A 27511-nucleotide genomic window follows, 5' to 3' on the forward strand; every position below is an offset into this window, starting at 1 on the left:
TGCTGACAGCTGACAAGGGAAGCAAGGGAGCAAATGTTTCCATGGACCGAGCTACTTTCTCCTCCCCAGGGACAGAGCCTTAGGTCTGAAGCATAAAATGGAAATTCTGGGGCTTCTACATAATTCCTTCTATTTATAAAGGTTAGTTTCTATTTAGCTATAATAAATGGACTTGAAAGAGAAAACAAACTGAAGCTGTAGGATTGCAGAGGCATATTAGGCAAAACTTCAACATTCCCTAGTAAGACAGCAGTAGTAAATCTGTATCAACCTCTCTTCTCTCTCAAACCTATCAAGCTCATTTGGGGAAAATGGCTCAAGATACTAACCTGACAGGTATTTGTAGAAGCTTAGCTTTTGTACATCCTCAAGAAACATCAAAGGGCTAAAGGAACTTGGTTTATTTAGTTTAGGTACATTTGCTAGATCCAGTGGAAAACTAGAGATCTGAATACTAGATTACAAAGCTTCCTGAAGCAAACTGAAATGCACCTTTCCAGCTCAGGTAGGCAGGGAGTATCTCCCCATGCTCAGCTGCACAGGCATGTGGTTCCATGCCTCTGTCCTGATGCACCGTGAAGAAGAATAAATGTGGGAGTGACAACTGCAGTAGACAGCAGAGCTCTGAAAACATAGCTGATACAACACTGTAGGTTTTGGCTTTGGGGGCTGTGTCACCTCTACACCTTGATTAACCAAAATTTGATATCATCTAGAAATAATCCAACCATTCTTGCTTTATTATGAAAACCTATTTTCCACAAAATCAAGTCTACTGGCATCCAAATTTAATTACATGCTCAGTTGCATGTAGCAAATTTAGTGCAATTATTTTTACTAAAGGAATTTAATAGCTCTTGAATTATAAAAACTGTAAGAATATAGGCAACATTTGATGTAGTTTCATTTTTGCTGAACACCAAGAGAAACAAAATGCCCACTGAATATAAATCTGTTGCTTCAGAGCTCCATTACACAGTGTGTCTGTACACCTGTCTTTCTTACTCTTGAGGTGTCCAGAGAAAATGTGTTCTATCTCTCTGTAAGCCTATAATGAGATCTGTGCCAGTAGGTCACTAGCTGGCTGAATGGGTCTTGTCATCCGTATTTGTTCTCACTGCAGAGAAGTTAAATTCTTAAGAAAGGCTGAACAGATGCAGAGCCTACGAGCATTCTGGAGCAGCGAAGGCACTTTGTGCAGGTAGACTAAGTCTACCTGGACCATTGATAAAAGACTGTAACTCAAATGTCCACAGACTGCAACTACTGATGAACCTTACTGGGTTTTTTTTACTTGCAAATAGGATATTTATTTTCTAGTTTTTCATCCTTTTTTTTTTTTTTCCTTGTCTCTTAGGTATTCAAATACTAGGAATTTGTATTGTATCACATGCACAAAATCAAAAACATCGACAGGAGTTCTTCCAAAGGGAAAGCTGAAAAATGGAATGCACATGTGCGTGCCTGGTTTGTGCCATGTAAAATGCCTGGGAAAGAGACTCGGATGTGTTTTATATCTGAATGTACATATCTGGTAACTGCAGATAGACATCACAATAAGAAGTATGAAAATGAGACGACACATAGATTGCCTATAGAGTAACAGTTGCAGTGGATCAGTTAAACTTATTTAAGAACCTACTGAAAGTCATCACAGGCATCTCATGTTCAATGCATTTAGGCCAACTTGCTTCAAACAGCTGAATCAGTTTTTGTGAGTGTTAAACTGCCTCGTGGTTTGCGGGTAAGGGGGTTCGTTGCACAGCTGCATTTAACCCAGAATCCTCCATCTTTCAGAAGAGGTCACTGAACCTGGACCGCTTTTCTCCTGGAAGTGCTGTGCAACAGGAGCATCTCCCAGGCACAGGCGCGAGACAGGCCGCTGCAGCTCTGGACCTCGCCAACCTCCTACCCCTCCAACAGCGGAGCAGGCACTGGGATTTTCCATCCCCGTTCTCCTCCGAGCCTGGACAGCCGCCCGGCGGGCAGGGCCAACGCTTCCTGGCAGCGCAGGTTGCTGCTTTTCACCCTCCCGGCAACAAACGAAGGATGCCGAGGTCAACCCCGGCTCCCGACACGTTTCCTCCGGCAGGCCCGGGGGAGGGCCGTGGGCGCGGGAGCGGCGCTGGGGCGGGACGGCACGGGCAGCCAGGGCCAGGCCGAGCCGGGGCCGAGCTCCAGCACAGCTGTCGGGGCTGCCCGTCAGGTGCTGCCCGTCAGGTGCTGCCTCGCCGCCCTCTGCCCCGCCAGGATGAGGCGGGCAGGGCCCTGGTGCTTACTCCTGGCCGCGGCCTGTGCCCTGGCCCGGCCCTCGCCGCCACCGCGGGCCGCCGTGCGCTGCCAGCCCGCCGGGGTCTGCTTCAGCGCCCACCTCGCCAACGCCTCGTACGCCGATGCCCGCGCCGCCTGCGGCGGGCGGCGGGGCAGCCTGGCCTGGCTGAGCGGCGAGCCGGAGCTACGCCTGCTGCTGGGGCTGCTGGCAGATGCGGCGGCGGGGTCCGCGCCGTCGCTGTTCTGGGTCGGGCTGAAGAGGAACTCCTCCGCCTGCACCGACGCAGGGCAGCCGCTCCGCGGCTTCTCCTGGGAGGGCACCGGCGGCGGGGCGGCCCCGCAGGAGGTGCCGGCTGCGCTCGGACGGTGGGTGAAGGAGCCCGTGCGGTCCTGCCTCGCCGCCCGCTGCGCCGGGCTGCACCTAGCGGCGGCGGTGTCCCCCGACGGCGGCCCCAGCTGGGGATGGAAGGAGCGGTTCTGCCAGCGGGAGAGCCAGGGCTACATCTGCAAGTACCAGTACGAGGGCGCCTGCCCCGACCTCAGCCCAACGGGCGCACTCGGCCTCGACTACAGCCTCCCCTTCGAGGAGCACAGCGTCGGCCCCGGCTTCAGCCCGCCGGGCACCGTGCTCACCGTGGTGTGCTCCGGCGGGGAGGTGCGGCTCACCTGCAGGCGCGAGCGAGGAGGCTTCTTCTGGCAGGGGGCAGAGGGGCCCCTGTGCCCTTGCCCTTTCCATTACCGGCCCCCCGTCACGGGGCGATGCGCCCAGGCTGCCGGGTGCCGCGATGCCGCCGGCGGCTTCGCCTGTGCCTGCACCACGGACGGGCGGGAAGGGACGCCTTGTGCGGCCACGGGGGCAGCTCCCACCGCTGCGGGCGGCCTTGCGGAGCCGCCGGGTGGTGGGGCGGACGAGCGCCGCCCTCATGCCCGGACACCCGGCGGCTCCGAGGGACCGCCCGCCGCCCCCACCGCAGCCTCAGGCGGAGAAAAGACAGCTGCTGCCCTGCCCTCCTCCTCCTCCAACTACGTTTTCATCCTGGTGACGGTCGCGGTGGTGGTGCTGGTCGTCCTGGTCATGACCGTCCTGGGGGTCTTCAAGCTCTGCTTCAACAAGAAATCCGAGGGCCGCGGGGACAACGAGCGGCCGGAGGCTGGCAGCAAGGCAGCGGCGGGCTCCGGGGAGCCAAGCGAAGCAGAGGGCTGCGAGTAGCCTCGGAGCGGCCGCAGCCCTGTCCCTCGGGGCTGCCCCGAGTGGCAACTCCCACCCGGGCCGGTGCTCGGCTCCCCCGGCCCTTCTGCTCCAGCCCGACTGCCCGGAGAGCCGAGGAACAGGCATCTTGGGACTTGGCTGAGCAGGACTTGTCAATGTGAAACAGGCGGCTGCCCCCTTGTCAGGGCTTTGAAGCCTTTGGACAGCCAAGAGTTTTCGCCGGTTCGAAAAACAGTTATTTAGGTGCTGACATAAACATAAATGCAGCAGCCTGGGCGACACAATGATTACTTATCTGTAGCTGCAACCGTTGTGGGGTTTTATCCTCTCAGAAACTGTTCTTCCTATGCCTTGGAGCAAGTGTGAGGGAGCACTGAGCACTCGCGTCTTGTAATTCAGAAATCATTCATTCTCTGAGTGGTACTTGGAGGCTCTCCTGTTCTTGCTAATTGCTGAAACGTTTGAAGAGGTGAATTGCCACACTTCTGGAGGAAACTGTGACCTATAGTCTTCCAGGCTGACATCCTTAAAAATGAAGAGTGTTTCTATACTTAGAAGGTCATTAAATTGCTGAGGCAGTGGGAGGTTAATAGAAAGTCAATTTATACTTCAGCTGATGAAAAGAATAAAGGGTGATGTAAAACCTAAATCACTGCTCTGTTCATTACTTCATACAATATTTCTATTGTAGCAGAGCAACACATTTTTCAGTTACAGCTTTTCTCCCCAAGTGCATCAGTACAAAATGTCTTCTGCATGCAATGCATGGCTCCCTTACACTCGGACAGGGTGCTGACAGACCACACTCTGAGGAGTTATCTTGTGTCCAAATACATCATGCAAGTCCCCTTCTTTTTAGTCAGATAGGTTGTTTTCCATGGAGTCCATGGAGAGTAAAGATAGAAGAATTCACCCTTTGTGCCCCTTTCTAAATGAGGTAAGCAATTCCTCTGTGATTTCCCTTGGGAATTCCTGTAGAGCAGCTTTCCTCCTGGTGCCAGAACTTGTGTTCTCTGCAGTTCTGAGTGCTGATGCTCACTTCTTAATATGGTGCTGGTTTTCAATTAAAGTGGTAATGCTAAATATTGATTCAAGGTTTTCTTAGTGCAGTAAGACACAACTAACTGGACCTCATCCAAGCTTTTGGCTGTGTGGGAAGGGTAATGAAAGAACTTTAAACTCTGAAATGTTGTTTTTGGTTTTTTGTTTTTTTTTTTTTTTGTGGTGGTTGGTTGGTGGTGTTTTTTTTTTTTTTTTTTTTGTTTGTTTCTTTGGGTTTTTTTTAGTAGGCTTTTTTGGTTTTTTTCCTGTCTTTAGAGCTGACATTCTGACTACTGCTTTCACTTTGCCACTTTCCCATTGAGTGTAGTGAACACCATTTCAAGCAATAATGTGTATTATTACCTATTTTTCTTCATGCAAAGACTTGAAGATTAATATGGTGTAAACATCTGCTGAAGATAAAATATGACATGGCATGGGATTTTTCATTTTCACTCTACTTCTGCTTAGTGATGGTAGGTTGCTGCTATCTGGGAAACAGGTTTTTTGCTTTTTTTTAAGGGGATCCCAGCCATTTGTGACCCATCAGGCTGTCTGTAGCCATAAAATCTATTGTATCATGACAGGAGTGAAATCCAGCTAGGTGAGAATTCTACTCACTACAAAGCTGTCTCATACTCTGCATACCTTTGTAATCTGGTTATTTGACATTTCTGTTTCAGAGGACAGGCATTTTTTTCACTTCAATAGGAGACTTGATCCTACATTCAGATGTACACAGATTTGGAAAATGGCTTAGCCATTAATGCGTTTTGTCTTAATACCACTCCTGTTACTGTTGCTGTAGGTAATTTCTTTGAGGGTGCAGCCTATGAGGAACTCTGTTCCTCTACAAGGGGCACTGTAAGTGAATAACAACTAAGGTGAATGTGAGCTTCCCTAAATTATTACTTATATGTTTTTCTCTTTCCCACATATAAGATGGCTCAATGGGACTATACAACTGTCCAGCAATTTTTTTCTAAGCTCTAGAAATACTGTTCTCTGTTTCAGGAGTCTTGTCAAGCACACAGCTAAGTGCTGAGTTGAGCGTCTGTAACTGACTACTTTGGTGTCTCAGAATTTGACTCAGACTGTTTAGTTAAAATGTAGAAGTTCATGCTCTTACAAACCATTCACCTGTCTCGTCTTATTATTTTCATTTCGCTCTTTGCCCTGTCGTCTTGTGAAATCACATTTTGACTTCAGAGTTCTTTTTTCTCATACTCAAGATTGAGAATGAATCATTAAGCATTTGTCTAAAGGACTACACAAGGACTCTGTTATGTTTTCTCTGGCTTAAAATTTGGCTCAGCTATTGGACTATTATGCACCTAAGGATGGGATCCACCACACCAGGTGTAGACATCTCTGACATCTCATCTAGACTCATCTTACTCACCTAGACTCTCTTATAGCCTACAGAGAGAAGTGTGTGCTTGCAGTTTCTCTCAGAAACTTGGACTAGGTGATGAAAACAGGGTCAGTGAATTGCATCCTAAAAGTGCCATTTCTCTACATTGACTGTAAAGAAAGTCTAGGGAAGCTACTCACATTTAAATGTCTGTTAAAACACACAAAAAATGTCCCTTGTTGCCAATTATTAAATCTAATTTTTAGATTTCCTTAATTCCTGCAAATGTAGTTTGACTGGTAGGCATATCATTTGTCAGTTCTACAGGCTATTCATGAATATATGACAAATTTTTAATGGTTTGTAGTCATCAAATAGTAAGAAATGCAATTTTCATTTTCCCCATTTTTTTTAATAAGGATTCATACAGTTGAGGTCTTGAGTAAGTGTTATGGAATTAAAGTGAAATCTAAAAGTGGACATAGGCAAAATTCAAATACTTCAAAGAACTTTTTTCAAGTGTAGTATATGTTGCCTTCGTTGACTTGACGACCTATCTCAGGAACGGCACGGCGACCAACCCCAGGCCGCTCGGGCCATCAGCTCGCAGACACCAATGTGGTGGACAGCAAATGGCTTTTATTGACGGGTAACATGGTGTTATATACCCTGAGTTTGCAACGTCACTTCCGTCTGCTCACGTCACAAACCAAGTGTTACTGGCTCTAGGGAGAGGGGTCTTATCTTCTTATCTTTCCGTACAACACGACATCTTCCGACCGCCGAACCCTAACTACCACAAGTATATAGCTTAAAGAAGATTAAAATATAGATTCTGTGTTTCCCCCGGGAACTGTAATTTCCTATCGCTTAATCAATTTTTTGTCATGGTTTCAGCCCTGATTATCATTGCTCATATATTGCGTGGACCTTAATGACTGGTACATGCAACTTAGTTCTGTCAGAAATAATATTTTCTATTTCTTCAAGATGCAAAAATGTATCAAGGCTGTAGAGTGGTGATTCACATGTTTCAGTAATGATGTATAACACACTTGAAAGGCAAACGGCAAGACAGCAGCGGTAACCACACTCCCAGGGTTTCAAAATAAGTTAAGCCTCATGCCTCTCCTTCTTTCCCCAATATGGAGCCTTGCTTTTCTCCTCTGGACTTGCAGAGCTCTGGTACTGGGAGACTGGAATGTGAATGTGAACAGGAAGTCATCTGCTTGCAAGCAAGTCTTTTACCTTTTCTATATTGCAGACTTGTTGGCAAGGTCCCTGTAGGCAGCAGTGAGAGGTGGAGAAGGCAGACATGGTGGTCCACAGAGATGTGGACATTTATTATGCCTTTTCCCACCTGCTATCTGCCAGTCCTTTTGCATTGCAAGTCTGAGACAGAAGGATGGGGAAACAACTGCTTTTGTGGATTTTGTGGGTACCAAGTCAAGGAGGAGGATGAGCTGAGGAGGGAGAGATATGCAAGTATCCATCTTTATCAGGATGTATCCATCCTTAACATCCTCTCAGTGCATATTTTTTCAGGTGTTCATTACAAAATGTGATGTTTTGTGAACAAATAAACATTCTCAGTCATTAATCCAGGAACAACACGTGGGCTGTAATATGTCAGAAAAGAGTGGTTTTGTTTTTGGAATGTGATCAGCAGGTCTTGTGTTTTAGACTGATAAGAATGGCTTACACTGTTCCCTAGAACATAACATAGAAGAATAAGAACAGATAGTTCGGGGAAGATTAAAAATAATCTAAATCAGTAATCTGTCTGTGACAGCAAATGCTTTGGGAAATAGAATAGAAAATCTGACATCTGTATGTGTCACTTTTCCTATTTACTTCAAGGTTGCAAGACTTGGAGTTTGAGAAGATGTGGATGCCCCGTTCCTGGGAAGACCAGGTTGGATGGGGTTTTGAGCAATCTGGTCTAATGGAATTTGTCCCTGCCCATGGCAGAAGGGTGGAACTGGGTGATCTTTAAGGTCCCTTCCAACCCTAACCATTCTATGATTCCATGAATAAGCATATTTTAATATCAAAGTTGTTCTAGTTTGCATGAAGACATATGAAATTCCTTAAAAAAAGTTTCTTTACAATATTGTACACTCAGTTTAGCTTCTAAAATTGTCTTATCTCTTTCTGTGACCAAATGATATACAAAATAATTCTACTGCAATGTTAGGAAAACAGGCTCACTAATGAACGTATTGATTTTCTGCTCAATAAAGCAGTGACACTAGTCACATCTTTTTCCTCCAAGATCAACTTCTCCTACTAGCTTCAGCCTCTCCAGCCATGGACACATCTCCATAGCAGAATTAACATTCCAATTTCCAATACATGTCAGAGCAGTACAAAACCAAAACAAAGACGTGCTGTTGCTAAGTGGCAAAAATGTGCTACCTTACTGTTTTAGCAGCTGGAATCTGAATTTTACTAACCATTAATTACTTTATAAGCAATATACATTTTAATTCCTCCCTTTGTAATGGACCAAATAAGATGCTTAAGATTTACAAGAATGAAGCATATATATATACACATGCATGTTGTGTATGTGTGTGTATACTCACACATACTTGCTTTGTACAGCTTTGCCATGTTTTGAACTATTCCAGCTGACCAGCAATCGTTAGAGCTTGCTGTTTTACGTTTGAGTGCCTGCAAGCCCTGCATGAATTAGTTGCTGTTGTGGCACTTTGTTCTTACCAATCTGTCAGCACTGGAACTTATGTTCCTCAGTGTTGTTCAGCATTACAGAGTGCAGTACATTACAGCACCCTTGCAGAAACTCACAGCTTCCCTCTGGGTTCTTACAGAGTTTTATGTTTTGTAGGGCACACATCCACAAAAAGTAGCCCTGTCACCAACAAGATAAGCAGAGCCATGCAATTCAATTCCAGTGCTCATCACAGCGATCGGCAGGTCCCAAGACATAAATCTGGTCGTACAATCTCCATATGCTATGCATTTGGGTACTTTTATCTGAGCCTTTCTATTTAGGAAGCTCAAGAACCCATAGAGTGACACCATGACATATGACACAGCATGAGAACCTGTGGAAAAAATAAACCACAAACAACTTTTTTCAGAAAAAAGCACCTTTTTTATCAAAATTGTGCTTAGTTTATAGCCGTCTAGTGACATACTTTGAAATACTCTCTGGTTCACCTGTTTGTCTTGGCTATTTCTCTCTACAAAATGCAACATCTAAAAACATTATTCTGAGAGAAAAATACAATTAGTAAATTACCCTTTCTTCCTTTGGCCTAGCCTGCAGTTACCAGCCCAGTAAGGCTCTGTGTTGAAGAGGATGGAAGTGCTGAATGCACAATGCAGCAGAAACATTTTATTCTCCTCTAGAGATTCATAATTCACAGTCTGTAGAGCCCTGGACTCAGGTAAGGTTTCTAAGGGCTGAAATCACATAGTCTAGAATGCTGGATTGATGTTACTTTCTTGGCTAATTTATTTCTTCTGGTTGTTTTTTGTTTGTTTGTTTGTGGGGTTTTTATTACTATTTTTCTTGGATTTTTAGGGGGCAGGATTTACACTGCTGGAAACATGGCAGAGAACAGTCAAATCTTACATAACTTACTATCAGCAGGTTATTTCATTTCAGTAAGATTTACTTTAATATTTAAAAGTAGAATGCTGATTTTTGGAAACCAGTTAAAATAGAGTGTATGGTCCCGGTGTTAATAGAGTGTGTCATGTACATTTGAAAAGCAGACTTTTAGTTTTTCAGAAACAACCAGAAAGCCTTTTTTTTCTTTCTTTTTTTTTTTTTTTTTTAATTCCAGTTCACTGGAAACCTGGCATTTCAGAAATGCTTATGTCATATTCAGAAATCTGATTCTCCTTCTCTAAGAAGAAATCAGATGGGTACTTTAAATGCTGAATGCAAAGAAACCATTTACTGCTTGATGTTCTCTGCTGTAGGGGCAATCTCAAGAGGCAGAATATCTGTATGTGACCTCACTTTTTCATCCACAGCCCAGATATAAAGTGCATCTACAACCAGTCTGGTTCAAGCTCACTAGTTGCACACAGCAGTCAGCCCTAGGATTATGAGATGTTTCTTTACTACTGTGCTGGGAAGCCTGGTGAGAAAGGAAAGTAATTTCCTGTCTACCCTCCTTTGGGTGGGAAAATGCTGCAGATGTACCTGATGTATGTTCCATGTGAAGAACATTCTCTCTTGTGCGTACCACGGGAAATAGTCCAATGCATTGACTAGGTACTGTTCAGAGCTACCCCACCTCTGGGTAGTGATTTTTTAGTGAATTAACCATTGTTTCAGGTCATTTCCGTTTGAAATCTAGAGACTCTTATTTGCAATTTGGAAAGCATTAAAAGAGCTATGTTTGTTTTCTGATATAGGTTATTTCATGAGGACAGTGTTTTTTTTTTCCGGGTTTTTTTGTTTGTTTGCTTTTTTCTTTCTGGTAGTTATGTTCTGTTATGCAGAAGAATAACACAGAATGAACTCGCTTTTTCTTCCAGAGCAAATTAAGAGTGATTTACAGCTGTTGAACACCTCTCCCACTGCCACAGTCAAACTAAACTAACCACAGTGAAACTAAGAGGTTAAAAACAGCAGGAAGAACTGTTAGTTTAGGATACAAAGATTTTGTTTCCAACTGAAGCGACGCAAGGTGTTTTAGCCGGTAATACCAGAGGCTCTGCTGGCTGTACCCAGCGGAGGGCAAGCCTGCCATCTACCGAGGTACCAGCGGCCCCGCTGCAGCCCTCGCCTGCCCTGCCCACTCTGAACATCGCCATGGCTGTCTGCCTGGAACAACTGAAAATGAAGAATTAAAATGCACAGGTAGGTGTGCAGGCGTCCACCACAGCTTTGTTTAAAGGCAAAGTAAAATAAAACGAAAATAAACAAAACCAGACTCGACTCTCCATCAGAGCTGAGTACTGGGTATCAGTCATTGCTTTCTAACATTTGCTTCATTGGGTCAGATATTAAATCCAACAGTAGAAAGTAGACTGATTCTCTATTTAATCTGACAGTACATAACAATATGCCTGTGTGAAAAAGACCACATAAGATTATGAGATTTATATCATTTTGAAGAGTTTGTGAGTGAGATTTTAAGTGAAGCTCTACAAATTGTGTGGTGTGGAATCCTGGGGTATTTTACAGTTTTCACAGCTGTTTGGTTTCTGTGAAAAGTTAAATAAGCTTATAAAGATATTTCATCCTTTTTTTCCTCCCACATGTGTATGTAAACCATTATCAAAATTAATATTTGCATGTTTTCTTTAAATGAGGTCCACTGGGAAGTAAAAGAAAAGAAACTGTACAATTGTAAAAGCTTTTCACAAAATATTTTAATAAGGATGTAACAGCTTCCACATTAGCAATTTTTAAACTAAAAGGAGCTGACTCACAGTCCATGGAAATGAATTAGGTTTTTTTTCTCTCATTTCAATGGCCTTTGAATCAGACAACTTTGAAATACTAAATTTATACATTCATTTAACAGTATCTAATTTTTGGTGAAAGAAATGTACAAAGTAGAATCCTGCTTTTTGCTGCTGAGAAAAGTTAAGCAGTATAATTTAACAAAAACCTGTAGTAAGTCCACCACCGCAAATGCTAGATGTTTTAATTGTCGACCTTACACTTAACACTGTACTTAAGCACTGTAGTTAGCAGTACAATGCTATGGGTATGCTGCTACTAGAGATTTTTCCCAATCTCTTGCTTCAGATTGCCAGTAGTTATAATGAATACAACTACAGTATTGTGCTAGAGAAGTGGTTTATCACAGCTACCAGCGCACCTGTCACTGTGTGACACTGTTAACATAGGTGGTAGAAAACGAAAAACATAGCTCATTATTTCAACACAGTCCCGTACCGATTCTTATGCTTGGGATCATGGATAGAAGGGTTTGTTTAATCAGCTGTCATTTATCAAACAAGAAAGCTTCATTCATGTATATGAAAATTATTCTGTCATAAGAAGGGAAGAGAGAAAATCCAAGAGAGAGAAATTTTGTGAGGGAGACAGTGTAGATGAAAGAGTTAGAAAAAGAGACAACCTTTTTATCTGAAAAGGAGCCTTTTTGAGCATCACCCATTTTAAATGCAACCTTGCAAGTAGCCACCACATACGTAAGTACACAGTACAGATCGCTTCAGAGAAACACATTCACAACACAGTGACAAGAATCAAATAGAAAAATCAAACAAAAAGACATCTGGCACACACTAAACCCATGAATTCTCAGAAATGAAACATTAAGAAGCTCTGGGCAAGTATATTACATTGGCAAAACATGAAACCCATTTTATATTTTTTTTAGTGCAACAGAAGAAACTGGAGCTAGGGTAATAGCTATTCTCAAACAGCTAAATTTTTGTCAAGTATTTATTTCAGAGCCTGATGGAGATTTTGAAACTAATCCCTTTTTTTCCATGTAGGCTAGAGTGACTTTGCAGCCACCCAGGACATTCAAAACCATCTGAGCTCCCTTCATCGCTGTTTTCACAGCTGATGGAGCAGGCGCAAGACAGTAGCTTCACAGTTTAGCGCTCCCTTTAAACTTTATTATTAGCACACTCTATCATATATATGGACACATTCAAACATTTCTCTGCTCTGCACTCCCCCCAACTCCCTGCTCAGTGCTCCACTCCCTGTGAGTCACAGAACTGTTTATCTCCCTTTATCAACAAGCTGCTGTGCAGCTCTGAAGCACAGCAATAATCAGATTTTTTTTCCAAAGACCTTTTCTGCCCTGCTTCCTCTGAACATAGCACAGACAGTCAGAGCCCCAGTGAGGTGAAGCTGTCTGCAAAGCAGAAGACAGCTCCATGACTGCACCACTAGTTTTCTTGGGGCCTTTTTGCTCCCTACTTTCTTTTTTATTCCTGGGGGGAGGGTGGGGCAGAGAGAGGCTACTTGCTCCTTCCTTGGGGAGGGCAAGGTGTGTTGGGGGGGGACTTTTCCCCAGTGTTTCTACTCTCTGAAGAGAAGGTGTACACTGACATGCTGAGCAGGGTCGCTTTCAGTCACGGGGAGTCTGAGCCTGAATGATGGGGCTTGACTGAGGCAGGCTTGACTCAGTGGCCTGGGGGTCCCACCGACCGAGCAGGAGGGCAACATGTACAAAAGGTGAGGGAGAATCACTGTAGGACCCTTACAGCCACTAATCAGACAGAGAAGGATAGCAGAGCTTGGCTGACAGACCCTAAGATGACCCATGAGTGTAGCAATTTGTTAAGTGGGTGTCAAAGCATCAGCAAATGCACCTGCTCTCAAGGGAGGCAGATAGGGGTTGGGGATGGGGCAGCAGACCTAGGACGTGGGGTTTTCTTCACTTCTTCTGCCAAACACCGCTGTTGTTGAGCAGGACAAAAACCCCCTCCCTCCCAGCTCCCCCATGCCACAGCCCTGGACTTGCTCACCCTCCTGCTGGGGGCAGTAGGGGAGCGGGGTGTCAGGAATGCTTCCTCAGAGGGTGGTAATCCTGGAGGTGCAAGTGCCATTCCTGTACATGCTCCCTGACTCCAAGTTGTCTGGGGGAAAGTCCTCCACGCTGTATGCTCTGCTCTTGAGGGCAGTGGCATAGTAGTCGATGGGCTCCTCTGCAGCGTTGTCCATCCAACTGAGGCAGAGCAGCCGCTGGAAGGACCGCTTGAAATTGTCCGAGAGAAAGCCATAGAGGATGGGGTTGGCACAGCTGTTGGCATAACCTAAGATGACAGAAAGCTGGCTGATGGTGGCATCATCCTGCTCTACAAACACATTGACCAGCTGCACAATGTAGAAGGGCATCCAGCAGATGACAAAGACCATCACCACCATCATGACCATGAGAGTGATCTTGCGCTCCGAGCGTTTGCGTTGCTGCCAGCCAGCCTTCAGGGCCACCATGCGCATCTTGGCAATGATGAGGATGTAGCAGAGACAGATGGCCACCACAGGTAGCAAGAAGCCCATCAGAAAGGTGTAGACTACAAAGACTACCAACCACCTCTGTGTGGGCTCTGGCATGAGCATGTTGCAAGCCACTGTTCCATCACTGTTGGCTGCTGTGTTGGAGAAGATGATGATGGGCAGGATGATGAGGATGGAAAGCACCCAGACACCCAGATTGACTATTTTAGCCACAGTGGGACGGCGGTACCTAGCCGCCTTGATGGGGTGCACTACGGCAATGTAGCGGTCCACACTGAGCACAGTCAGGCAATAGATGCTGGTGAACATGTTGATGGCATCCACACTGAGCACCAGGCGGCAGAGCAGTGAGCCGAAGGGCCAGTGGTGCAGCAGGGTGGAGGTGACCAGAAAGGGGACGCTGAGCATCAGCAGCTCATCTGCGATGGCCAGGTTGAGGATGTAGATGTTGGTGGCCGTCTTCATCTTGGCATAGCGTAGGATCACATAGATGACCATGGAGTTGCCGCACAGCCCGACCAGGCACACCACGGAGTAGATGAATGAGATGAGGATAGCGCTGCCCTGAGACTCACTCAGGGTGCTGTTCGGGGCGCCGGAGGAGTTCCTGCCGCCCGAGTCCATGCCCCCCGCCGCAGCCTCCTCCGAGGCGCTGCCGGCTCCGCCGCCGCTGCCGCTGCCTGCACCGCCCGGAAGCCTGGTGCAGGTGCCATTGGGGAGCATCCTCTGCCCGGAGCTCCCCGCCGCCGGCTCAGAGCAGCAGGCGCCAGCCGCCGGCCCGGTCCTGCATCCCGGCTCGGCTCCCGGCTCCGCGGGTCCCAGCACTAGCAGCGGGAAGGAGGCGGCTGCCGGCGCCGCTCGCTCCGAGTGGCGGTAATTGCAGCTCTCCGGCTGGTGAATGATTAATAGGCAGCGGCTCGTCACCAGCGACTAAAAGGAGGAGGGAAAGAGGGGAAAAAAAAATGCTGGAGGAGACGTAAGTGGGTGTCCCTCCCAGCCCACTGCCGCCTCCCGCCCGCCTCCCATCCCGCCCTCCGGCCGTTCTCTGCTCTGGCGGTGCAGCCTCCCCCTGTCCCCGCTGCCATCACCTCGCAATGCCCCCCACACCCCCATCCCCTCGCTCTCCCCGTCCAGTATTGTTTCCCCCACCGTGCACTTCCCCCCTTCCCTCCCAGCATCCTCTCCTCCCCCTCCATTCTGCACTGCTCCCCCCGCCCCCCATGGCACCTAGGTCCGAGCAGGGGCACCACAGGCAAAGGGACCAGCCTTTCTTCTTCAGTTAAAAAGCCGGGGTCATGGGCGGGTGGGCAGTGTTACCTGGGCAGGGTTGCCTCATACCTGCACAGCTGCTGTCACCCTCACCTCCCACTGCACATTGCTCACCCCATGGCACTGGCACTAGGCATGGCACTATGACCAATCACATAACCTTCAACCCTGAGTGAGCTGCACTGCCTGAAAACGGCAATACCCTTGTGTCCTGTCCCACCACCACCAGGCACCACACACTAGCAGCATACTTCAGTGCCCTTCTCCACATGTTTTGTTCTGAAACATACCCACCAGTTTAATGTGCAGATACACACATTACCTGACATCGCAGCACATGCTCTGCCTCTGTTCATCTCATCCAAGAGTGCAGGCACCAGCTTGAAAGCTACAGCTGGCCATCACTATTTTCACCATGACGGTGCCAAGACCATCCTAGCTATGCTGCTATGCAAACACACCATCTGCCCACTCTTCTGGCCCCTCAGATACTGCTTCCACTCACAGGATCACTTCAAGCTCAATCATCACATTACCAGTGCTACAACCCCCCCTTCTCTTAATATTGTACTTAAAACGTAGGCATGTCCCTGATAGGATTGTATCCAGGAAGGGTCAGTCTATAAATATAAACCTTCCTTAGCACTGTACAGTGACACAAATCGTTGACATCATCTCCATTCTTACACTGCTTCTACAGATACATAGCCATTGATACATAAATGACATCCCACCCTACACCTGTGCGGCCCAAACCTGCTTCTATACACTGACCCTTCCATGCTATTTTGTATCCACCCCCTGGTCTGAAACAAACACAGTCATATGCACTGATAGCTACTCAGTCCGCAGGCACCGGTTCCGAACACACATGAGCACCAGCAGATCGTCCGAATACTTTATCTGTATACTCTGCTCTATATCCTGGCAAGAATACATTTTTTGCACATGGTTTTGGTTCTGTTTTGGTTTGGTGGTTTTTTTGGTGTATAACCTTCGCATACACCTCTTCTTCTGGGCAATATGTCTCTCATCTCCCTGTATGTTACTGCTCCAGGTATACAGTCTGTCCTTATATACTTACACATAACCACTTAATCAATTTCCATATGCCACCACCACCTGCCCATTGTCTATTAGCTAGACATAGTTACTCACTAATACACACACCCTCACACTTGCTCACTGCATCAACACTCCTTCAACACAGGCACACATACAAAATACTCAGTAATTGCTTATTCTGTTGGCTGTAGCAACTCATGTGTGAGCATATCACACCTGTATGGACTCTTCACATAAACTGTCACCTGCTTTTGTCATGAATAGCAGGTCCACATGGCATAAATCTCACCATGTGAGATTTATGTGCATATACTGCTATATACTCCCCACAGCATCACTATGCTCAGCATCACACATGCATCCTTACAACCTACTCATTTTACCATGCATACCCATCACCTCCTACAGTTTGCACATCTTGCTATCACTGTCTGCCCACCCTCACCAGTATACATATTATCACTACCCACCACTTTAATATGCAGATACACACAGCATTACCATCAATTCGTGATTACCCATCAGCAGGAATTTATTCTCTCTAGCTATAGAGAATAAATATATTTATCCCTATGCCTCTTATCACTACCACATACATGTAGCCTCTCTGAATGTATGGTTTTCCTCATGTCAGTCATCACCTCCAATCAATATACACCTAGACACATCACGTTTAGCACATGCACAATTTTGCATGACCTGTAAGCAAGATGTTTCCTTTCCTTCTGTGACTAAAAAGCAGATGGTGAATACATATGTATGTATATATACACACCTACACATAAATTTAATGATACTCCCTGTGACTTTTGAGGACTTTTTGTATTTATGTTCTAGTATAGAAATGAATTTACTGAGCAGCCTTTGCAAATGATCTTCCCATTCTTAGAATTATTGCTGTATATGAGCGTTTTATCTTGATGCACTTCGGGGATGTCACACAAACTTTCCTCAGAAAATTCATCTTTACATTTGGGGTTTTAGAGGTTGTATTTCTGATGTGTTAGCATGAGAGCATCTCCCAGTATACAGTGAAAGAAAAGGTTTATATTTAACTACAACTTGCAAAATCTAGTTGCTGTATGCTATCTGACACTGCTCGAATATCTGCAATTATGTAAATTCAGCTGGAGAATTATTTTCTCTAAAATTTATATTCTGGGAGAATATGAATCAGCTTTCAGTTACTAATACGAGAAGGAGCGTAAGTCAATAGCTGCAGACCCATCAACAAGAACATCTGGTTGATTGCAGTACTTTAGCCTGTTTGAAAACCTACAGTCCAAATATAATTCATTTTTTGTTTATGTGAGCGTTTGTTTTAAGGGGCATCTACTTATGGAGCATAGATTGAGGGGTTTCCTTCTTTCCATATAAATTGGCATTTAATAGTATTGTGACTAGAAATGGGAATGCTTTTAGATTTAAGAACATGTGAGCAAAAAACATTGGTTTTGAAACTATTTATGGTGGTGTCATCACCACAAAATTTCAGTTCTTGTCTGCATGGCTCTCCCATTGCATTTCTATACATACAAACACAATCACTCATGGCAGCATTTTAGACATTTTAGTCATGCTTTTGCCCATTTTAATTAATTACTTTTCAATGATAGCATTTGGCCATGTCCTGCACCCAGAAGGGTCAGTAAAATGCTGTCGAAATAGATGTGGGCATAGTGTTCTTTCTTACTGCACTGATTGAAAACAAATTATGTGTAAATTGTAACTTCTTCAAGGGTACACCTCTCAGAAAAGGGGGAAGGGCAGTTTGATCTCAACATAGTCTGCAGGTTGGCCTACAACACAGGTAGATTCTTTCCAGTACCCCATTTTTGTAGCAACACCTGCCTCCCCTGGAAGGGTGGGAAAGAATTATCTTCCCAAAATTGTTATTTCTGGGCCATGCTGGAAAGCCTAGGGCTAAGGCTCAGCCCAGGGTTAGGAGAGACATGAAACCCATGGCTCCAGTTGCAGTGTGGATGCAAGAGGGAGGACCAATTGTTGGGGAGGCTGTGCAAAGAGCTTATGCCTGAACACTTGTTCATTCCTCTGGGACAATGCTAGGTGTCTCGGGGTACAGTTCATCCCATTCCTAGGCTTATGTTTAAAGTCAGCAGAGAGACAAAGCCAACAGCTCTAGCTGAAAGGGGCAAAGCCCAAAGCTGCAGCTGATGAAGCACTTCCCACTCTCATACCAGGAGCTCAGTCCTTAATTTTCTTCCCACAGTTGAATGCTAGCACAGCCAACTCCATCTGATGTATTTAAGGCAAGAAAGCCACTGTCAGTTAGAAACAGCCTTCTTATGAACATTTCTCCTGCTGTTGGGGTAAGCCTGCCTCTCAAAACGTCCCACCTAAAAACCCCTACAAATGGCTCACAAGGCAGATAATACATATTCTGTCAGTCGAGATGAATTTCACCTAGTGTTGCTGTGTCTTGAGTATTGTGGCATAAAAAAGGAAACAAGCAAGGCACTTAAAAGGAAGCTTATGATAATTTATTCAATATTTAAAACCCACAAAAATACATGAATAATTTTCATCAGTAACTTTCAAATTTTCAGCACAGCAGTGATGTGATAGCTCATGAAACTGCTCTCATTTGCCTACACTGTGAACCTTCAGCAAATTCAAGTGAGTTTTGGTAGGCTCAGTCATTTCAATAGGGTCCCACTGACTAATTCAGTGAAGTTATTCAGTTAAGTTATAAGTACAGTTATTCAAACAGTAGATGCTGTGTGCACCATTCAAACCCTATATTTCATAAATCTTGCTGAGAAATTAATGAGTGAACGCTTTTACAAGCATTTATTTCTACAAAATAGCAAAATATTATATAGCTTGTGTAATTGGTTGAATTGTAATCTGTTACAGTTCTGTTAAAAATCATTCAGTAGCCATTTCAGTTGCATGTTTTTGGAGGTCATTTTTCATGACCTTTTGACTAAGATAAATAGACAAGTTTGAGCTACTTAAATCACTCAGATGTACATTCTGTTCTTGCTTATCACTGGTATCACTGGAAGTGTTGTGAGTCAGCAGAGATTTTAAATTTACATTAGAATGTCAACATATTCAGAAATGTTTCCCCTTTAATACAGCTTTTGTATCTTAGGTGTCATGATTCTTATTACTGTTTTACTTTTAGCAGAGTGACTAAACTTTATATCAATTTTAGTTATGGTTGAAAATGCAGTGCAAATAGACAGATGGAAGTGATTCATTATAATGGCATGTTAGAAAGCATTTTCTCCTAAAAGGAAAATTTTGTCTTTTGAACTTTACAATTATCTGAGAAATTAAAATCTATTCTGTAAAAACAGCTGTTTTAAACCGCATTAATCAGAGAAAGAGTCAAGCTGTTGCTTGGTGAACACAAAATGATTCTTTGTATCTTGATCCAGATACATTTATGTCAGACTTAGCTGCTAAAAATGTTAGAATTCTGACAAAAGTGGTGTTACATCGCAATTATTCCTGCTTCATCACATTTTCTACTGTAGTAGTTGATAAGTGACGCCGAGCACCACTGCTGAAATCAAGTATCTGGCAGAGTCATACAGCAAACTGCTCTGTGTCATTAATTTTTGTTTTCAGAAAAGCTGAGAGCTGCACACACGCGCTGACAGCATGCTCCATCAGTTCTCAAAGGCAAGGCTGCTGCCCCAGAAAGTGAGATAAGACATAGTGCCAGATTCTGATCTCAGACACACTTATCCAAATCTGAGTAATTCTATTGACTTTTAACTAACCAGGTTCATATTGATGTATCAGTGGCTGGAACCTCAGTTTTCAATCCTTGCTTTCCTTTAAAAAGTTACTTGATGACAAGAGTCAGCAGTAGGTGCAGCTGAAATGCTACCGAGTATGTTTCGGCTGTAAACACAGCGAAGGACAATTTGTTTTTAGCAGATTTTCATCTTGCTTCATTAAACCCTGCCTGGAGCAGGGCAGATATTTGTGCATAAAATCTTGTTGTTGCTTGATTAACTTGCATATTTTAAAAGAATGAAGGAGTTGTGTATGTTGTTTTAGCTGGATAAATGATATCTGAGAAGTCGTGCTCCCCAGATAATACTACCTTTTCTATGCTATAATGCATATTGTAATGGAAAAAGCTGGTGTTTTGAAAAAGTAATGCAACTAGTCTCACAACTTTGAAGTGCATAACACAAATATTCATAGCAGGAAAACAGCCCACTTAATTTCTTGCTTGGAATTAGGGCTATCTTCCGACTGGGAATGTCTTAATCTACCGAAAAGTGCTGTATTTCTATTGACTTTGCTGAGTGTGGATCATTATGTTAACCGAGCCTTGCCTCTGAGGTTTCACAGTGGTATGTGTTTCGTCCCAGGGCTGAATATTTATGACCCAGTTGCTAGGCATTATTAAGGCATAACTGAACAGACGGGACCCCATTGTGTTTCCTGAAAGGGAAAGAAGCATAGAGTTGTGATTTGATACCTGTGGACATTGCTGCCCGTCTGAAAACATCCAGAGTTCAGATTACAACACTGGTGTCAGAACTGATCTCACCTGTAATTACTTCTCCTTGCCAAGACCTATATAATTTTAGATATACAACTTGAGGAGAAAATTAGGATCCAGTTACATATTTTGGGTAACATTTCAAAGCCTAGTAATTTATAAAGTACTTTATAAAGCAATAAAATAGCTGCTGGTTTGCAATTTTTACCTATCAGTTGATCTTGGTCAAAATCATTCTATGCAGCTCTGAGTATGGGGATTTGTCATATAGGGAAACAATATTTTCTTCAGAGAAATAGTCATGAGGTTTCCACAAAGATTTGAGAGAATTTCATGTATTATCTTTACATTTAGCCCCTATAAAATTGCAGCACTTCACAATGCTTAATATGCATCACCGTACTTAAAAAAAAAAAAAATGGAAACAATTTAGTTAGGCTTGGCACAAAAAGCACATTTCACATGGTGAAAAATTGTAGTGTTGCTTGCAGCAATTTCCTTTACTTTGTGTAGCTGTGCAGGATAAAATATCTAAAATTACTTATGGGTGAATGGGCAAAACTCTTTGAAACTAAAAGGGGTTTCATCCATTGCCCCTAAAGAAAATTTTGCACACTTGTCTTATTTCACCTGTAGAATAGAGTTGCTTTTACCTATTACCTTTTCGCTGTAAGAGTTAATACATGAAAGTAAATGAAAACTTGTTAAAATTGGCATTGTCAAATGGAAACGTCAGAAACAACTTTTGATGAGACAAGCTTGCAATTTATTCACAAATTCGTGTTATAATCTCCATGCCAAGAGTGTAGTGTAACCACCATTTTAATTCTGTGGGCAATACTAAACAATTTTTAATTCCATGCTTGTTCTTGCTTCTTTCTAATTTTACGTATTCCCCACTGTGTAATCTTTGGGGTCTTGAAATTGTTTCATGTGGTACAAGTGACTCACTATAAACACTCTGTTTTGAAGAATCGCTTAATCTTTAAATAGGTGTATTCATATAAGTTACAAGAATGAGAATTTTTCATCATTCCAGCAGAGATGGAAATGCGTATTTAAGGAAATATGCAAACCCACTGAAAAATTTTGGGCTTGAAAGACATCTGTAAAAGTGACCTTTCCCAATAATTTGATGAATGTGGCTCCTTGAACTCTTTCACAACTTATTTAAACAAAAGCACCTGTGACATTTATGACTTTCATTGTGGTGGATAGTTTAAGCATAGTTGTGAATAGTTCTCTAGTTGAGGAAAGAGGTGTTAGGTTTTTTGCTCCTTGCCTTGCAGTGAAATACTTCCCTATAGCTCATACTGTTCTCTGGTGCTTCGTCCAGACTACTTTCAAAATGGCTCACTTATTAGCCTCTGCTAGACTCTTCAGAGTATTTGCTTCATTTAAATGTATGCTGGCTGGATATTGTTTGCCAGTGCTAAGTATTTATTTTGGCAGGCCCAGATACAGTCAGAGAATAAACACTGCACTAAACATAAGAGCAAAATGAGGGAGTGATCAGTTATGAATGGAATGGGCTGGGGAAATGGGAGTTGCTGTTCACATGCAAATAACTTTAAATAAGTCAGGAAGTATTGCTATGATTTCAGACAACAAAGTAAATTTATAGGATAACCATAGCTCTTGTATGGTATACAGTTAAATTTTATTATTTATTTCATCTAGCTTGTGAAAAGAGTTCTCACTGTGTGAGTTTTCATTTAAAGGTCATATGAATAAATGATACAGGGCTTCCTGATGGATAACTTCTCAGTCTTCTAAAGCATATTAATAAAGAAAACAATCATTAATTTACAGTAAATATTGTTAAAAATTGATGTTTCATTATAATCTGGCATGTAATTGTTTTTTTTTACTTGGGAGCAATGGGAAGCTATTTTTATCATGTAAAAGATAATACACAGTTAAAGGGGAATATGGCTACTAACAAATGAAGTAGCAGGGCTCATCATATGGTGACAGCACATCTCTAGTTTGTGTTGTTTGACATTCAAGTCCACCTGCAAAAGACTGACTGAAGAAAAGCATAATCCTTGAGTTAGCTTTGGTTGTCTATCTATCTGTGGTGCTTGTACATCTCTGAAGACAGCATTTGGGGCACACTATTTTGTACATCTAACAGTCACTGAAAATATTTTAGATTTTTCCTTTATTACCTGTTATCATTGGTATTCTGATGTCCTGTACTTTAAGTAGCCATAATGCTACCACAAAAAGGATATACAAAGATGCTTTTATGGTCATATATATAAGACATAAATGACTCTGTACAGTGTGAAATAATGGAAAATCAATAATGAATACATCATTGGAAGCATATCCAAATATGTTTTATTAAATAGGGTATGCCGTCATAGTTTTATAGGGAAAATAGTGAGGAAAAATTACCTTACAGGCTCTCAAACTACATAAATAGACTTTTCCATTCATTCAGGATGACCTGCAGATACAAGATTTGTAAATGCTGCCACTGGCTTGAAACCACAGGGCAAACGTAAAATTGCCACTCCAGCAAAACTCAGAAGTTGATATCTTACTGTGTTAGACACCTAGTTCTTAAATTTCATTATGGTTTTTAATCTTCTTTGAAACCTGAAGATAATTTTACACTGATCGTTTTTTAATGGAGAACTTCAGTTTTTGCTCCTTTAAAATGCAATAGAAGCAAGATGCAGTATCTAATAATTGCCTTTTAAATATCCACATTTTTCTCAAGTAGCCTAAGATGCTGAAGTTTAGTAAAACATCAAAGATTATCAACCTCTGAATATGATTAAAAGTGTGTTTGCTGAATATGTTTATTTTTTTAATTACAGAAACTTACCACTGAGCTCTTCCACTGGAAAGCTATGCTGAGTGTCATGCTGAATTTTGTGTTTAATAATTTATCTTATTTTAGTATTCAATCTCATTTGTTCAAAATCTCTTCTTTCATAGTTCTTCTATTTAGTTATGCAAATAGTTCTCATTGAGTGATTCCAAAAGTTAGGCAGCTTACAAAACTAAGGAAATTGTGTCCACATATATGTAACATGTTACACATGTATATAGTGTATTGAACAAAGTAAATGCTAGAAAGAACATTTGAGAAAACACCATGATGCAGCAGAAAATCCTCACTTTCAAGTCCCACTCCAATTAAAATATTTGATGTAGTCCCTGATGGTATATCATGCAGTAAACCATACGCAGTCCTTTCCAGCCTGACATGATCAAAGTTTTTTGCAGGCTTATCTTGCATGTTTTATTAAGTTGAAGGGCTTTTGTTTAATTTTCTAAATGTCCAGATAAAAAGCCAGAAGACAGTTTTCAGTCTTGGCTTTTTGTTTTGTTTTTTGTTTGGTTGTGGGGTTTTTTTGCTTGGTTGGTTTTGTTTTGTTCTGATTTTAAATAGAACTTAATACCTCAAAATGCATTTGCAACCCTTCTGAGTTGAAACCTGGCCCCATGCAGATGCTCCAGGATTAAACTTTGCTGTAATTCAACACCTTCACTGATTTTTCCCATACTGAAAGACCACCTGGAATCTGTGGAGTGTGAAACAACAAAGTGTAGCATGATATGTAACACATGTGTTCACATCACTGCCTCATAGCATGCACAGGGGACAAATGGAATCTTCATGTAGGCTGAAAACTCAGCTGCATGTCTTGAGTGAAGGTAGTATTAGTAATTCCCACAGGCAATGCCCATCTCTATCTGTAATTTTATTTTTACCTCTATTTATAACCCAAACTACTTGTTTTTAATTTCAAAGAAATTGTAATTTCTTTGACACAAGAAATATAAATTGTTGTTTCATTTCCATCATGCTATCTACTATCTACCATCTTATCTATTCAGACAATTTTCAGACAGGAAAGGACTTTGCAATATTCAACACTATCTGAAGGAGAAGATGACTAGGTGAAGGTCATGAAGCAGGCAGGGATGGTAAATGGTTGTTTCATCTCTGTGTCACGGTCAATAATGCACCTCATGTCATCCCATCATCTCAGAATGCAAGCTGGGTGTGATGATAATGTCCTGGTTTGAGCAGCAGCAGTCAGCAGGGGGAGTGAGCAAAAGAGGTTTGTGGTTGGGTTTAAACCACGACAGATATATAAATAAAATACAATAAAGAAGAGAGTTTTCAAGTATATACTTTTGGTTAGAATATGTTCTGAGCTGAGCTCTGGGATTAACAAGAAAATAAATGCTATAGACAGCATCCATATCTACCTTCCTATATTAATAATGGCTCCGGCTCCTTTCAGATCTTATCCTTTGGTAGTGGGAGAAAGCCTGCATCTTTCCACTCCATTTCTCAGAAATGTTCTGAGAGCTTCAAGGGTATCATTCTGGCAGCCTCTTTGTGAGCCATGCTGATAGGAGCCCTCCTTGCCCTTTTCTCTCCCTCTCTCCTTTTTTCTCTCTTGTCTTTCTCTCATCTGTCTTAATGGCTGAAGCCAGAACCACTTTAGTAGTCTCTTTCACTTTAACAGCAACTGCTAACACTTACAAAAAGTGGTATTTGAGGTCAAGTTTATATTAGCAAGTAGTGCAGACCAGTAAGAACAAATATGTAGAATGAAAGAGTTAGTGAGGAGGTCTGGATGCCACATTGCACGTTATTTTAAATTTTGGTCTAGTGCAAATCTGTCAATGATTTAGTGGCTGTTTGTGGTGGCCGTACACCAGGTGCGCTCCTGGAACACATACACAGTTTCTGCAACTCAGGCAACACTGCACAGCGTGAATCAAAGAGGACTAAGTAGTGTTACTAGTACTGGAAAAGTGATACAAATTAACCAGTGACTTAGACACACTCTGAGAGTTTCATTATGGTATCTCATGCGCTGCTTCTCTCATGATGAATAGATATACGAGGTAAATCCCTGTGTGTTATATATACAGAACACTACTTTGAGTGGGAAGCTTGTTAGTGTCTGTTCAAGGGATGGGAGACCTTCTCTGTTTCCCTCTATCTTTCAAGTTGTGTGTACTGAGAAACATAATTTTTATACAACCATTCGGATTTAGCTTCTTTCATTTTTGTCTGTTTTCCTGTTTTGCTCTCAGCCTTGTGCATCTCTTCCCCAGGATTTTGCATCATTCTCTTTTTTCATGCCAAGCAGTCTAGGGGGTTGTACTGTTGGACCTAATAGATTATGTTTCAGAGAATATATTTAACAGGTTTCTCATCCTGTGAAACCTGCTTGTCTATAGGCTGCCATGCAGTTCATTTTCCCAAATGCCTTTGTTACTGCTGCCTCTGAGATCAAACACATGAATAACTGAGAAAATTAAGAGCTGTGCACTGTGTTAGTAGCCTTAAGAGTAGTCTACGTAATCTAATATTTTGCTCTGTGAATAGATAATGGCAACCACTGCTGCAGTGTCTGAGAGCTGAGCCCTGGGGGTGTTTAGGTACCTAATTCCCACTGCATTAGGTGTCTAAGCCACAGGCATGCCTGCATTTTAGTAGCCAGCAGTCCCAGCTCTCAGCTGCTAGCTAAACCTGCTGCTAGTCTTTAAGCTCTTGGGGAAACCAAAAGGCTGGACTGTGAGAACAGAGGTCTTCCTGTATGTGTTCTGTAGGCATGGCCAAGGTGACTGAGTGCCCAGGGCTCAGACGCCAGCAGAGCTACATATGAAATGAGAACTGGGAGACAGCTCTGGCTTTCAAAATGCAAACAAACATACCAGTCGTATCCAGATCACACTCACTGTTTTGCAGTTTTTCAGGACTCCCACAAGGACTCCCATGCAAGAGGAGGGGGATAAATCTAGGGGTGTTTACTTTTTTCTCTTATACAATAGAATGAATAAAAGATGTTAGCTGTTTTAAAATACTCAAAATAAGATGTATGGTAAGCTGGTCCAGCTGTGATAAACCTTCCAGTGAATTAAGTGGAGCCAGTACTTTATTTGGGGGACACTGTGTGGGATGAACAAATAACTCAGCATTCTTTGTACTGTTGGAAATAAACACATCACATTGTGCTACTACAGGATTATCAAACGATAAAACCATGTCTATAAAGACGGGGTGTTCTAATTAGATTAGAAAGAATACAGATTTTGTTTGGTACATTACAGCTCTCGTAGCTTCCATAAACTGAACAGCTATCTGCAAATATGAGAAATATATGTGGAGATAATTCTTAACTAAACTATACCAATAACAGTGGTGAAAAAACCAACTGTGAGTGCTATTCCTTCCCATTTGTATCTTGACATCAGTTTCTGGAGCAGTTTTATGATGGGCAGTGGGCAGGACCAGTGGGCAGGATCTTGGTGGACAGAAAAGTTCTGAGATTTTTCTCCTCAGTAGTCATGGTGGATTAAAGATGCAAAATTCTTCTCATGACCATTATCATGCTGTGGGAAAAGCAGAATGATTTTCAGACTTCTGAATTTGAGTTGATTAACCAGTGAGGATTTTGTTTAATACTAGCTACAGAAGAACAGGGAGGGGAGGACTTTCTAAAAGCATTGCTTGGCACTGTTTTCCTTGTGAATGTTTTTAATCTGCTTCCTTCTGACAGCTCCTCAGATCACCTCTGATGCTGCCATCTTCATACACCTCAGGTATCACCTTATGTCACACAAAGTGGTCTGAAACAGATTTTGCAAGGTTACCTTGAGTATTGATTGCAGAATTGGGCCTTTTGAAATAGTTATTTGGAATTTAATATTCACCTAATTCTGAAATTTGGCCTTCCAGAAAAAAATAAAGGAAAATATTGATTATTGACTTTTCATCATAAAAACCCTTTGCTCATCACTTCATTGGCTTTGACATTATACTAATTAGCAAATCCCAGTTTTAAGGCATAATTGAATGGCAACAATTCTACTGACTTCAGTCAA

At 42.7% G+C, this 27511-nt stretch overlaps 2 protein-coding genes across 2 annotated transcripts in view; one reads left to right on the forward strand and one right to left on the reverse strand.

Moving 5' to 3' along the window:
* The first annotated feature begins 2049 nt into the window (after positions 1–2049).
* CLEC14A (C-type lectin domain containing 14A) lies at positions 2050–3565 on the forward strand. The gene is made up of 2 exons (XM_065686189.1): positions 2050–2212; positions 2250–3565. Exons 1-2 carry the CDS (start codon positions 2050–2052, stop codon positions 3479–3481), a joined length of 1395 nt encoding a protein of 464 aa, XP_065542261.1. The 3' UTR covers positions 3482–3565.
* A 7679-nt stretch (positions 3566–11244) lies between these two features.
* SSTR1 (somatostatin receptor 1) overlaps positions 11245–27511 on the reverse strand; it is a 57731-nt gene continuing 41464 nt past the window's right edge. Inside the window, exon 2 of the mRNA XM_065685196.1 lies at positions 11245–14745. Within this exon, the coding sequence (XP_065541268.1) occupies positions 13369–14538 (1170 nt within the window). The 5' untranslated portion in view covers positions 14539–14745 and the 3' untranslated portion in view covers positions 11245–13368. The remainder of the gene's footprint in view (positions 14746–27511) is intronic.

The sequence above is a fragment of the Lathamus discolor genome, chromosome 6 (genome assembly GCF_037157495.1).
Source record: "Lathamus discolor isolate bLatDis1 chromosome 6, bLatDis1.hap1, whole genome shotgun sequence".
NCBI classification, from domain to species: Eukaryota; Metazoa; Chordata; class Aves; order Psittaciformes; family Psittacidae; genus Lathamus; species Lathamus discolor.